The 12,869-nt window shown below is 47.7% G+C and overlaps 4 protein-coding genes across 4 annotated transcripts; 2 read left to right on the forward strand and 2 right to left on the reverse strand.

Moving 5' to 3' along the window:
- The first annotated feature begins 57 nt into the window (after window positions 1–57).
- Window positions 58–5,711, forward strand: EDB93DRAFT_1338493 (Hsp90 protein-domain-containing protein). Its single transcript, XM_041455393.1, has 26 exons — window positions 58–330; window positions 382–742; window positions 803–894; window positions 949–1,256; window positions 1,330–1,363; window positions 1,421–1,921; window positions 1,971–2,030; window positions 2,191–2,233; window positions 2,413–2,480; window positions 2,539–2,576; window positions 2,639–2,653; window positions 2,706–2,872; window positions 2,928–2,971; window positions 3,032–3,141; window positions 3,190–3,411; window positions 3,463–3,705; window positions 3,758–3,907; window positions 3,957–4,096; window positions 4,155–4,417; window positions 4,475–4,507; window positions 4,558–4,703; window positions 4,760–4,809; window positions 4,861–4,959; window positions 5,015–5,101; window positions 5,157–5,397; window positions 5,449–5,711. The coding sequence occupies exons 1-26, from the start codon at window positions 193–195 to the stop codon at window positions 5,663–5,665; spliced, it is 3,870 nt and encodes a 1,289-aa protein (XP_041305565.1). The 5' UTR covers window positions 58–192; the 3' UTR covers window positions 5,666–5,711.
- Window positions 5,712–6,075: 364 nt separating this feature from the next.
- Window positions 6,076–6,747, reverse strand: EDB93DRAFT_1089301 (P-loop containing nucleoside triphosphate hydrolase protein; the record flags this gene model as incomplete). Its single annotated transcript, XM_041446200.1, has 1 exon — window positions 6,076–6,747. The coding sequence occupies one exon, from the start codon at window positions 6,745–6,747 to the stop codon at window positions 6,076–6,078; it is 672 nt and encodes a 223-aa protein (XP_041305566.1).
- A 568-nt stretch (window positions 6,748–7,315) lies between these two features.
- EDB93DRAFT_1089156 (kinase-like domain-containing protein) lies at window positions 7,316–8,259 on the reverse strand (the record flags this gene model as incomplete). Its single annotated transcript, XM_041446186.1, has 5 exons — window positions 7,316–7,555; window positions 7,608–7,814; window positions 7,863–7,900; window positions 7,956–7,986; window positions 8,044–8,259. The coding sequence occupies 5 exons, from the start codon at window positions 8,257–8,259 to the stop codon at window positions 7,316–7,318; spliced, it is 732 nt and encodes a 243-aa protein (XP_041305567.1).
- Window positions 8,260–10,439: 2,180 nt separating this feature from the next.
- Window positions 10,440–12,833, forward strand: EDB93DRAFT_1241646 (uncharacterized protein; the record flags this gene model as incomplete). The annotated part of the gene is made up of 2 exons (XM_041451906.1): window positions 10,440–11,434; window positions 11,483–12,833. 2 exons carry the CDS (start codon window positions 10,440–10,442, stop codon window positions 12,831–12,833), a joined length of 2,346 nt encoding a protein of 781 aa, XP_041305568.1.
- Window positions 12,834–12,869: the final 36 nt, after the last annotated feature.

Genomic DNA, 12,869 nt, shown 5'->3' on the forward strand with positions numbered 1-12,869 from the left:
GCAAAGCGAAAAGCGGAAGAATATCAGCCTCTGGATGAGGTCGTGATTTCAAAAAAGGCGCGAGTAGAAGATGACGATGAAGGTGAGGAGGAAGAGGAAGGAGAGGATGATGATGATGAGAGCGAGGAGGAGGAGGAGTGGCAACGCGAAGCTGCTGCACAACTCGCTGCTGAAGCAGAGGAGAATAAGAAGATGCTGGAAGAAGAGGCCAGGTTTGCACGGGAAGCAGAAGACACAGATGCCAAGAAGATACAAGAAAATGAGAGGTCTCAGCTCAACATGCCCGATCGTGTCGATCTTTCTATTGAAGAGGCTAAGGCATTGTTCAAGGTCTGTCACTAGCTCTTAATTAACGACCCCTTGGTTAACTTCATCGACCAGACGTTACTCAGGGAAAAGGATATCAGTCCTTTGCACCCTTGGGATACTTCATTACCCTTGTTTATATCAGATCCCCGCTACGTTCTACTCCCTTCTGTTTCAGCACGTCGTGATGCATTCGATGAATACTGTCGGGATCGCGCGCGCGAACTGCGGCAGCAAAATGTCAAGAAAGAAAAGGCGGAAGCAAATCCTAAGGAAGAGTACGAACGACTTCTTAGCCAAGAAGTAAGGAGCACAAGAACGTCCTGGTCTGAATTTCGAAGGACGTGGAAGAAAGACCGGCGATTTTACGGATGGGGAAGAGATGACCGAGAGCGAGAGAAACGATTCAAGGAGTATCTCAAAGAGCTTGGAGAGAGTATGAATTTTATTATGCTTCATGAGTGATGTATTCAGCTGACTTTCTTTCTCAATCTAGAAAAGCGTATAGCCGCTGAGAAGGCGGAAGTAGATTTCTTTACTCTTCTGCGAGAGAGTGGTGTGGTCAGGTCAGATTCATTATGGAAGGACGTAAGTATTTGTCTGCCTTATCGCCATTGCATATGTTGAAAGTTTGCATTCTAGGTGAAACGAAAAGTATCTCATGACGCGCGATACGATGCTGTCGGGTCTTCGTCTCTGCGTGAAGAACTATTCCAGATATTCCTCAAGGCACATGGGTCTTCATCTTCGCATTCAACCTCTACTAAAGTAATGGATGAGACGGGAGAAAACGGTACAGAAGAAGATGCTGAGCGAAAGCGTAGAGAGAAGAAGGAACAAGCTCTCAAAGAACGTGAACAAAAGGTGAGAGCTGATCGTACTCGTATGGACGCCGAAATAGGGCGCTCCAAGATGGGTTTAAACCTGGAGGAAGGTGAAAGAGAATTCCGGTGAGCCACCTTTATTTCCATAGTTCAAGGGCCCAAGTTACGTCGCTCAACTCCTTTCCTTTTTCTTGTTTAGTACACTGCTTACAGACGCAGTGCGAGACCCACAGGTACGGTTACTTTTTTCTTCGAGGCAGTTACTAACTCGCATCTTATTAAAATCGCAGGCCACCTGGGAATCGACACGTCCTCAACTTCAAACTGATCCTCGATTCAATAACTCACCTCTTCCAGTAAATCAGCAGTTGCATCTCTTCCATGCACATGTGAGTCAGTTACAGATGAAACATTTGGCCGGTCTACGTTCGTTATTTGAAGCCCATGCACCATCCTTGGCAACACCATTCTCTGCTCTTCCGCTTGAATCCATATTAAAATCGCTTCCGGTCACAAAACTCGCCTTCGACACTCGTGATCTCCAACAGGAATATGATAAATGGCAACGCGAACGGACATACGAATGTAGAAAAGCATTTGACGAGATGCTTGCGGAGAACTCCTTTGTTGAGTTCTGGGGAAGACTAGGAAAAATAGGAGGTGAAGGAGTCGAAGGAGGGGTCAAAGCAGATGACTTAGGTGAGGATGAAGGTGAAGGCTTTGGTGGAAAGGTCGACATGAAAGCTCTCGCAAAAAGTGTGGACCTTTCGGACATCGAGAAAGTGCTGAAGGTATGGTCAGTCGTTCGTGGAATGGATGTGACAACTAATTCATTGTCAGAATGATAAGAGATATATCATGTTCGAGCATGTGGCAGCACAACGAGAACGATGGTTAAGGGTGAGTTAAATGAAGGGTTTGGAATTTGCAACCTTGTCTAATCCGTGCTAGGATTATGTTGCAGGTCTGACTGCGCCTAAACTATCTGTCCATGTGTAGCATAGTTGATTCGTGTACTTAGTGGCTCATCCCATTCTTTCATTTTATTTACAATGCTTAGCGCTCGACTCTTGAGAACGTGTCGTCGTCAGGTGACACCCGAAGTTAGTCACGTGGTATCGAACACGTCAGTACTTGCAAATTCACACAACGATTTCATACTTCAAATAGCTGCCGTACTTCTGCTGAACTTGCACCAGCCAACTTGAAGAGACCAACTCTCGTTCCCAGTCGACTCACTCGACAATGCGTCTGCTGAGTCCTCTAATCCTTCTATTTACAGCCCTCTCGTCCTCTGTTTTCGCGCAAGACGCAGGTACTAATACACAGAAGGTCACACATGACTACCAGGTAGGTGCCCCGCTTCTGTTCTGCACCAATGTACCTTAGCAGATGATTTGTTTGACAGAGTGATGTTGCACGCCTGCGCAAGATAGTTGTCAACAGGTGCGGTAGCCTCACATCAGAGTCGACCTCGAGCACTACTAACTATGTACCACGTACTGCAGTCTTTACTCAAACAGGTGATATTACAATTGCTAAACGCATTCTCTTTGCTGAACCCACTTACCTCAGGGACGTGTTCTTGCGGGAGCTTATATCAAATGCCAATGACGCGCTCGAAAAGCTTCGGCTCACCGCGCTCACAGAGAAGAGCGTGTGGGATGGTGTCTCCCCTTTGAACCTCACTATCAAAACGGAGAAAGATCCCAATGGTCAGGGTGGTCGTATCATTATTACTGGTATGTACCACTCTGCGTCGTATTCTGTTGCAGTACTTATTGTTATTGTACCCAGACACCGGCATTGGCATGAGTGCAGCAGAATTAACAACCAACCTGGTATGAGTCTCACCGTCCTGCAAAGTGTGGGCGTAAAATAACAATATTTTGAACACTTAGGGTACTTTGGCGAAGTCTGGAACTTCTGACTTTCTTGCGGGAGTAGACGGTGACGACTCGACCGCATCTGGCAATCTTATTGGTGCATTTGGGCTCGGTTTTTACAGCAGGTTAGTGTCACTTTCGAGTCCGTGTACACATGGTTAACTTTTTCACAGCTTCCTTGTAGCAGATAAAGTCACTGTTGCATCTTTACCCCCGCCCTCGTCCAAGAATCCTAATCCTACTCAGACTGTCTTTAGTTCTTCTGCAGATGAGGGATCATTCGAGATATACCCTGACCCACGCGGAAATACCCTCGGGCATGGAACGGAGATTACACTTTATCTGAAGAGTGACGCTTCCCACTATCTTGTGACGTCTAATCTTATGAAGCTTGTGTATGTATATCATTCTATCTTATTGCGCACCTTTTTTGAGAAGCACCTCAGTAACCAGCACTCTGGATTTTCGACTGCCTTCCCCATTTACATCTGGTATGAGACCGAGGAAGAAGTTCCCGACGTAGATGAAGAAGTTATTTCAAACGAGCAGGAAGAAAAACCTACTGACGTGGACGAGGATGAAGCTGTGATTGAGGAAGATGCGGAGAAGGAATCCGTATCTCCCGAGATGAAGAAGGTTATAGTTGGTCACTGGGAACACTTGAACTCACAGCCTCCCCTCTGGATGCGGTGCGTTGTCGCCCTTGCTCTAGAAAGGATATGCTCACACTCATCTTGTCAGCGATCCTAAGACAGTCACTGATGAAGAATATGAGTTACTGTACCAAGGAACCTTCAAAGACTTCCAGAAACCCCTTGCATGGCACCATTTCCACGGCGACTCGGAATCCGGCGTGTCTTTCCATGCCCTCATCTACATTCCCTCGCGTTTGTGAGTAGTTATGGTTATAATCATGTGCCTCTCACCCATGTCTTTGAAGGACTGAGGAGTTCTTCAACAATCCGCTCGATAGTTCGACAAAGGACGTCAGGCTGATGGTGAAACACGTGTTCATCACCTCTGACCTAGGTGAATATGGCTTGCCGAAGTGGGCCAGCTGGGTGAAGGTCATTATTGATGGTAAATCGATTCAGTTTGACACGGGGAATCTCCGTTAACTCGTATACCTCCCATTTAGCTGATGACCTCCCATTGAATGTTTCTCGCGAAACCCTCCAGTCCAGCTCTTTCCTCAAGCAGATCAAGCAAATTGTTTTACGCCGTCTCATTCAGCTCTTCTCTAAAATTGCTGAAGAAGACCAAGAAAAATATACCGAGATCACGAAGCACTATGGCCAAGTCTTGAAACTCGCCGCGTCGGAGGACAGTAAAAACCGCCAGAAATTGGCAGCTCTTGTACGCTTGAACACAAACCAACGGGAAGCCGTATCGTTTGACTCGGTTAGTGGTTATTATTATGATCATCTTGGACCATGAATTTAAATTGTAACATTACAGTATTTGGAGAACAGGAAGCAAGGGCAAAAGCAGGTGAGTCGTATTGAGAAGAAATGGAGCGATATGTTTAAACTACAATCCAGATTTTCTACCTCGCCGACATGGGCAAATCCATCGAACATCTGTCTCAAAGCGTGTTTGTAGAAAAGTTGCACGCCCGCGGGTATGAAGTACTGCTTCTGAACGAGCCCTTGGACGAGATCATGCTTCAGAGCATCCGCTATTGGAAGTAAGCCCACTAATGACCTCCACGATTGAAAGAATATCTCACTGATGGGTTAAAAGGGGTGTTCCATTCCAGGACGTCGCCAAGGCTGGACTGGACTTTGGAGATGGTAAGTTCTTATTGATGTGAGTTTTCGTTATTCTCATTCGCATCCGCACAGACACCGAAGAGGAAAAGGATGCAATCGCGGAATTGACAGACAAATACGCTCCCCTTCTCGAGTGGCTGCAATTGGAGGCTGGTGACAATGTTAAGAAAGGTGAGTATTCATTTTTCGATTGTGACACTCTGGCCTGAGGTTGTATATTCGTCAGTGATCGTCTCTAATAGGCTCGTGACGAGTCCTTGTGCAATTGTCGCAGACAGCATGGGTTATACTGCAAATGTTCAGAAGCTCATGAGTGCGTTTAAGCGGTGACTTGGGAGCACTGGTTCAAACTCAGTAAATATTTTCAGGTGCCACAAGCCGGGGGGCCCAGAAAATCGATGCCATGCAAGACTTTATGAGGAAGCAGAAGGTTCTCGAAATTAATCCGCGATCGCCGTTGATCGAAGGCCTCTTAGAACACGTTGAGCAATTGAATGCAGACGGAGATGACAAAGACCTGGATTCTGAGGCACAGCTCAAAGAGGTTGCATCTATCTTGATCGACGGGGCTCTTGTTCGTTCAGGGTTTGAAGTTGCCAACTCCAACATGTAGGTCCTAACAAAACTGATAAAACAATGTCTCATAATGACGTCACGCAGGTTTTTGACTCGTGTGGATAGAGTTCTCAGGCGATCACTTGGTGTCTCTGAGACCGCACCGACAGATGACACCGTAAAACCAGCTCCTCCCGTTGACCCGGAGTTGCCTAGCGACATACCCGTGGACGATTATCCTGAGGAAGTGAAAGGCAACCAGATTCAATTCGAGATGGAGGAAATAGATGAACATGGAAATGTTGTTCACGATGAACTGTGATGTTGCAGTAGATCTTGTTTTCCAATATAATAAATTTTCAAATCTCTTAATTATGATTGAGTTCGGTTGTCGCGTGCGTCGGATTTCTAACTCGAACCTCTTCTATTAGACTTCTAACTCCTCTCCCACAACTTCAACAAGTTCACCAACCACACAACTTGAAGTTGATCATCTTCTGTCAACACTAGGTCTTTTACACTGAGTCGGATTCACAAGTAACTTGTTACGTATGCAGGAGAAGAATAAAAAGTCCCTTCGAGAATAATGCATGAGAGACTGAACATGGAATGGGGCAATCAATGCCGTGATGAAACGATCATCATGTGAGCATGGCGGACTTCAATGTTTGAATATGGAATACAACAACACCATAATCTCCTGAACATAACGTTTTTCTTCCTGCTAGCTGTTCATCTCCTCTTAACAATCCTGCCGCCTAGCTGCTTCAACCACCTTTTATTGACCACTGAATCGTCAACCGCCAAATCCGCGCGATTGTTCAAAAGCAGCTTGCGCAGAATGTCGCCCGACTCCGAAATATGGCGAGTAATGCGGTCTGGGAAGCTTGGGTGTTCCCAAAGCGCTGTAACGCAAGCATGGTCTGCAAGACACAAGCCTTCGAATTTGTCCCGGTTAGTATCCCACCAGCTATCCATGTGAGCCTCTTTCTCCAATCCTGTGACAACGATGACAATTGGAACCTTCTTCTGGCAGATTTCGGAGTAAAACTTGTTGTAGGCCTTGACAAGGGCACCAGGGGAAATCGTGCTGTGCATGCAGTACACCAGAAGGCTGATTCCACCTGGCCTAGAGCTCATGAGCTCACGCAACAAACTTTTCAACTGTTTTTCTGCTTTCGCCACCGGCACTGTGTCTGCATTCCCAAAGTAGAGACCTGCGGTATCAACCAGGATAAATTGCTGGCCTGAAATTTCTACTGGGTAGCGTTGAGCGGTAGAAGTGCATCCATGTGCGTCATTAGATGTCTTCGCAACCTGCTTTTGCGCGATTATGTTGATGATAGAACTTTTACCCGAACCGGTTTCGCCAAATAGGACGATGTTTCTTTTTTGCAGATACATCTGATATATTCAATCAGTGACCTCTATTTACAGTAATGTGTCTCGAGAAGTAGAGCACGTACTTCGTGGCTGCTCGACGATGCATTCGGAGGTGGCGCTGGTACTGAATATTCCTGTTCATGTACTGGGTTGCCAGTCGATCGAACTACTCGTGGTGATGATACATATCCACCTCGACGCTCGCTTGACATGGATGTGACTCACGAGAATCAGTGCCAAGACTACTGAATGGTAAAGAAGTAGTGTCAAATCCCGGTTCGCGATCAGTGCTGCTGATACTCTGGAGTGACGAACAAGAACTAGAAAAATAAATATTGAAACTTGTGAAACTGTGCAAATATGGACCCACAAAGATCTCTGAGCTCGAGGCTCTATGATCACATTCGTAAGCTCATGATCAGGTTGGGGTCGTGGACTGTTGAGCGGGTGTCTTGTTATACCTGATTTGTCATAATCGTCGTGCGGGGAAGGTCCAGGGAAGTCACCCTGCGCATTGTCGGAAGGGTTGTCAGGTAGGTTCGAAGAACCTTGAAACTCAAATGAGTGGATGGTCAAAAAGCACCATGAACTATGCAGGCTGACCTGATGAGCAAAGCCTACGCATGACGAAGTCGAATACTTCATCTGCTGAAGGCCGAAGATCAGATTTTAATTGCAGACATTTTTGAATGATGTCCCAATCTGAATCCATTATTGCAGGGTGGCCGTTGGGACGCTGCGGACTATGACCTTGGCGCTTTAAACCATAAATACCATATTCCGAGTTTTGAGACTTGATCTCAGACCAAGGGTGGCGACCCGAGAGGATCTTGTTCGATGAGTCCTCAAGCGAACATGTTATGACCAAACATCCAACTCACTTGAAGCATTACACAACCAAATGAGTAGATATCACTTTTTTCCAAAGGTAGGTCACCGACATCATCTGATAGAAGTTCTGGTGCTGCGTAGCGGATCGCACCTGCATGTATCGATGTTGCAGCCAAGTGTGACTGGCCGTAAAGGACGGTAGAAAGACCAAAATCAATTAGCTTCGCCTGGCCTCTCTCGTCAATCAGTATATTTGCCTACAGTTTCATTAGTTTTCAAGAATATACCGGCAGCTCCGGGCTCACCCCTGTTATGTCTCCATGCACGACCGGCACCGAGTGCACTGCACCCACGGTAGGTTACCAGAACATTTTGAGAAAAGAAAATATGAAACTGACGGTAACACAGTCCAGCGCTGACATCCTCCAACTTCCAACGTCGAGTCAGTCCTGATAATTGAAAGGATGGGATGGGAATTCTACTTACCATACGTGAACGGTCCCGCGCTGATAGATCGTTATGTTTAGATGTCAGGTAGACATTCAACGTGCCATTGGGAATCCACGGAGTTACTAGGCTGGGCAACTCTGGCCTCCGTCCAAATCCTGTCACCGTACCCAACAACGGTACAATGTTTTTATGGCGTAGAATAGTTAAAATGCCAATTTCTCTGCTAATTTTCTGGATGATGGTAAGTAGCATGTGCTAATATATGCGGACCTGGTATTTCTTACCCTGTGAATTCTCCCTAAATCATCACATTGCTCTGGGTATCTGAAGGCCTTGACCGCAACCTTATGTGTTGATGGAATTGGTCGGGGTAAGCCAGCGCAATGGGTGTAACACGTGAACTGACGACGGCTGAAATACCGTCTGAATTGTAATTACACTTCCAGACGTCGCCAAATCCACCTCCGCTAATGTGGTCTTGAGTTGTTCGAGTGACAAAGGGTGTTAAATCGTCTGGCAAGGCCCCCCTACACAGTAAGTTCAGTAAAGCAGATACTGCGTTCAGCACCGACAATGCGACCATACTCCATAATAATACTGAAGTTCCGAGGTTTATCGTGAGTGACAGACGAGGGTCGTAGTAGAAGGTCAAGGTCAAGACGGGCGGCTATATAGTTCGGGTTACTAGTAGGCGCTGTTCTAGTTGTGACATTTACATATGTTTAGGTCGACTAGTATGTATTTAGTCATAGTATGCAAGTACATTATTTACATCATTAGGTAGGCACGATGGTGAATTTGTGGTTCGACTTAAGACATGCATGGCGAAAAAAACTCAGTCACTCACTGTGTATGCGCTGAAGCTTGTTCCGTTTCACAGTTGCAAGCGTCCACATTGACATTCAAACCACGTTCCAAAAGCGCCCAAGCCGCTGTATCAATCACGGTGAGAGAACTCCTGAATCATGGCGTATCATAAATTGTCACGTCAAAGTCCCAGTCTGTGTCCGATTCGGACTCGGATGACAAGACACTTCGAATCTTCCAGCGAGTCCGCATTTCTTGATGTGAAAGTAAGAGGATACCAGACGGGTCATATGAAGGGCACAGCAGAAGGGCATTGTGAGAGCGAAATATCTGGTATGCCTTGGTGTCTAGGGCTGCGCTTGACTTGCTGTTCCGTCAGTACCCACCCGAGGTTTCGGTCATCCGACATGATTGATACCTTTCCCTTTATCAGGATTGGACCCCTTGCCAGAGGATTGCAGAGAAGACAATCTACTAAACGAGCGCAGTGGTGAGGGCATTGAAAATATCAATCTCCTTCCCCTTTGTTGGCCGAGTTCCGAGTCATTATGGGGAGTGGCCGTGTACAGAGTATCAAGTTTGTGACACGATTCGTTCATCAGTGTGATAAACAAACTGGTTCAACCTTGAACTTACCGGAAGATGACCGCCGCCTCTGAGAGAGATAACCAGATGATTTAATTCCCGTGTAACTAGAGCTTGTTCATTAATGTAGCTGACTTTTATCCTGGAAAATGATGACCACGTGCCAGTGGGAGGCTATGCTTCCTCAAGTTGATCTCACCACAGTATAGTACTTGAGTATATATCGCCGTTGGCAGCACTACTATCCAAAACATCGTATATATACGACAGTCCACACCGAGCATTTTCTGGCACTTCACAATCGTTTTTAGACTGAACGCGAGTTTTTCGTCTGTGCATGCTTCATGGCTACTCCCGCAGCCTTCTCCCGCCTTCAATTAGCTGCGGCGCTACTCGGTAAGTGTGCGAGACTTATTTGACGTACCCCCTTCACAAAGTCTCTTGGAATCGCAGAATATGACAATGACCCAACCAACCCCAACTTACCTCTGGTCTCCGCACATGACAGCGCTATCTTCGCTCATCTCCGAAGAGGGCAGTCTCGTAAGAGCACTGACTACCTCGGAGTGTCTGTGCCCAGTGAAGCAGGCGATTCTACTCCAGGACACAGAAGGTCTAGAAGCTCAATTGATGGACTAAGAAACCCTTTCGGAGCTGATGATGACGAGGAGCTCGAAGACGAGGAAGCTGGCGAGGTAGATCTCGCTTCATGGGGCCTTGACGGATTCATCAAAGACAAAGACAAAGCAAAGGGCAAGGCGAAGGCTAAGTCGGAGGTGTTTCCAAACCCTCATCCGGTCATGATGTCGCATCGAAATGCCCGGAGCGCTATAGAGGACGGATCCCGGGGAAGGTTGTCCCGACCAATGAGTATTGGAGCTATGGATGACTTTGGCGTTGGAGGTGCCTTCTTGGACGCCGAGAATACTGCTGGTTCAAACATCGTTCGTCCTCGATCTTCTGCTGACTTAGAGCGGATACATTCTCCTCAGCGTCCAATGCCACGTCGCCGTGAATCCAGCCACGCTCTCATTGAGACAATGCCTGTCGTACCCCCTCTACATTCTGTTCCATTCCCGTCTGTCTCAATTCGAGATGGTTCTCCCGGTGGAGAAAGACCTGCTTCACGTGCTGACTTAGTACATACCCGTACACAATCAGACACTAGTATGGGCTCAAAGAACTTTCTGAGCAGCGCAAATGTCGATGAGGATGGCAGTCCCTTCTCTATCCGACCCCCATCACCTGACCGTGCATCTCGGTTTGATCCCAAAGTCAATCACGGGAGAACAGCGTCTAATGCAACGATGGGCACTATGGCATCCAAGAACATACTTGCAGAGGATAATCCCTTTGCTGTAAGGCCTCCTTCCCCTTCCCGGTTGTCACGATTTGATCCCAAAGTTCGTGCGCGAACAATGTCCGTTGGGTCAATGGGCACTCGGATTCTCATTGATAATGACACCGAAGCAGACTCACGCAGGGATCGGCCTTATTCCACTGTTGAATTACTTAGGCCAAAGGTTCTGGTTATGCCAAGCCCGTTGCAAAACGTGGCTCCTCCCCCTCCCCCTCCTCCTTCTTTTACACCTAGAATTGGGTTTGAAACATCTACAGATGGTCCGCCCTTGCCACCAGGTGCTCGCTCTGCGAACCGTTCGCTCACTTCTTTGACAAACTACACGACTCCCGCATCAGCACCCATAGCATCCAATTCTTTCACCCCTAATCCTCGAGCAAGTCTTACACTGTCTCAACTCGCTTTTCGCAACACGCTTGTGGTCGGAGGGCAAAGAGATATTGCGTACTCTGACATTGACCGTCGTCTTCCTCGAGCGATGAAAGATGGTGAACAAGCGAAGTTCGAAGAACTAGAAGAAGAAGAAGAAGAGTCCCCTGTGCCTGTTTCAATACCCCTACCTCCTGCCCCTCCTCCCACTGATGTGGAAATGAAGCGCCCGGCTGGGAAGCTCTATGGAAGGAGTTTGATAGACAATCTAGAACATCGCAAAGCGGAGATAAAGCAGAAAGCTCGGTAAGCATCTCAACCGTCTTTTCAGTACCGTCCTTACGGTCACTTCAGTGTCTTTACTGGCGATGAAAGACCATCGATGATGGTCCGGGGTCAGATTCGCCGCTCAAGTACTCTCATTGATCCTCAGACACTTGGACGTCCCCCTTCACAGAATCTCGACAATGCAATCACTCCAAATCCTCGCCAGTCTCTCCTACGCCGGAATTCCTCTGGCAGTAAGCCTCTCTTGGACATGCAGGGAGAAAAACCTCCCATGAATCTTGGTCCAGGGGCAGAGCAGCTCTTGTCCAAAAGTCGCTCTGTATTTGGTGTGGACACGTTGTGGGATCTTGAAATGGTCAAGTTGAAAAAAATGGAGGCAGAAGAGAAAGCTGAAGCTGAAGCGCAGAAGAAGCGGCAAGAGGAGGAAGAGGAGCACCGGAGTAAGAAAAAGAAGAAAGGAAAATCCAAAGGAAAAGGTAGCGCCATTCCGCTAGAATCCACTTCCACCGACCTCCCCTCTGGACCACGAGTAGGCTCGGCCCCTCCCACTCTGCCTACCATCCAGAAGCCCATTCTTAAGCGTGCACCTCAGGTTGACGACGAGAGTGAAACTGAGAGCGACGACGGCTACGCCGTACCAAAGGCAACTCTCGAAAAAGCTGCTGACCGCTGGGTTTCTGAGTCCTCAGACGAAGAAAATGAGCCCAGACGGATCACTGGGGTTGGGCCACGGTATTCGTCCAATACCAACCCATCTCGTCAGTTCCCACAACTAAATGACGATGATAGCGAAGAAGACCTTCCTTTGACAGCCGCTGCTCAGCGTGCTGTAAGGCGGGCATCGAAATTGGGGCCATTGGGCATTGATGACGATTCGGAAGAAGACATCCCGCTGACGGCAGCAGCAGCTAGGATTGCCAAACGGGCCACTCAGCTTTTGCATCATGCAGATGACGATGACGATGACGAGGACAAGCCCCTGGTAGATGTCATCAACAAAGCCAGATCTATTAACTTCGACGGCCAATCCCGCGCAGACGAAGATGAGGACGAGCGACCGCTTGGTTTACGGGCTTCTAGATACCCACTGGCCTCTCAGACATCGTTGCCTTTCATTGGCGGCGAAGAAGATGACGACAAACCACTGGCCTTCCATCCTGAGCAACAACGTCGAACACAGTACCAGATGTTCGCACAGGCTCAGCAGCAACAACAAATGATGATGCAAGCTCAAATGCAGAACAGCATGTTTTTCAACCCGACCATGATGGGATCTGGCATTTTTACGCCTATGGCTGTCCCTCCGATGATGATGGGCGTACCAATGCCTCCCCCTTCACCTCCCCAAGCGCACGATGCAGGCAAGTACGGTCGTGTGGACAGGTGGCGACGTGATGTTGCTGTGGAGGGTGAGTGAGAGCTAAGCAGTTTGGACTGGGTTTATGTTTCTTTG

Source organism: Suillus bovinus (genome assembly GCF_016758785.1).
Source record: "Suillus bovinus strain UH-Sbo-P2 chromosome Unknown EDB93scaffold_46, whole genome shotgun sequence".
NCBI classification, from domain to species: Eukaryota; Fungi; Basidiomycota; class Agaricomycetes; order Boletales; family Suillaceae; genus Suillus; species Suillus bovinus.

What these genes read in the sequence shown, in the direction of transcription:
- EDB93DRAFT_1338493 (XM_041455393.1), top strand. Translation starts at nt 193, where the DNA reads ATGCTGGAAGAAGAGGCCAGGTTTGCACGGGAAGCAGAAGACACAGAT. An exon ending in AACGAGAACGATGGTTAAGG is followed by an intron (nt 2,031 to 2,190) that starts GTGAGTTAAATG and finishes TACAATGCTTAG; the next exon opens with CGCTCGACTCTTGAGAACGT. An exon ending in AAGCCGTATCGTTTGACTCG is followed by an intron (nt 4,418 to 4,474) that starts GTTAGTGGTTAT and finishes GTAACATTACAG; the next exon opens with TATTTGGAGAACAGGAAGCA.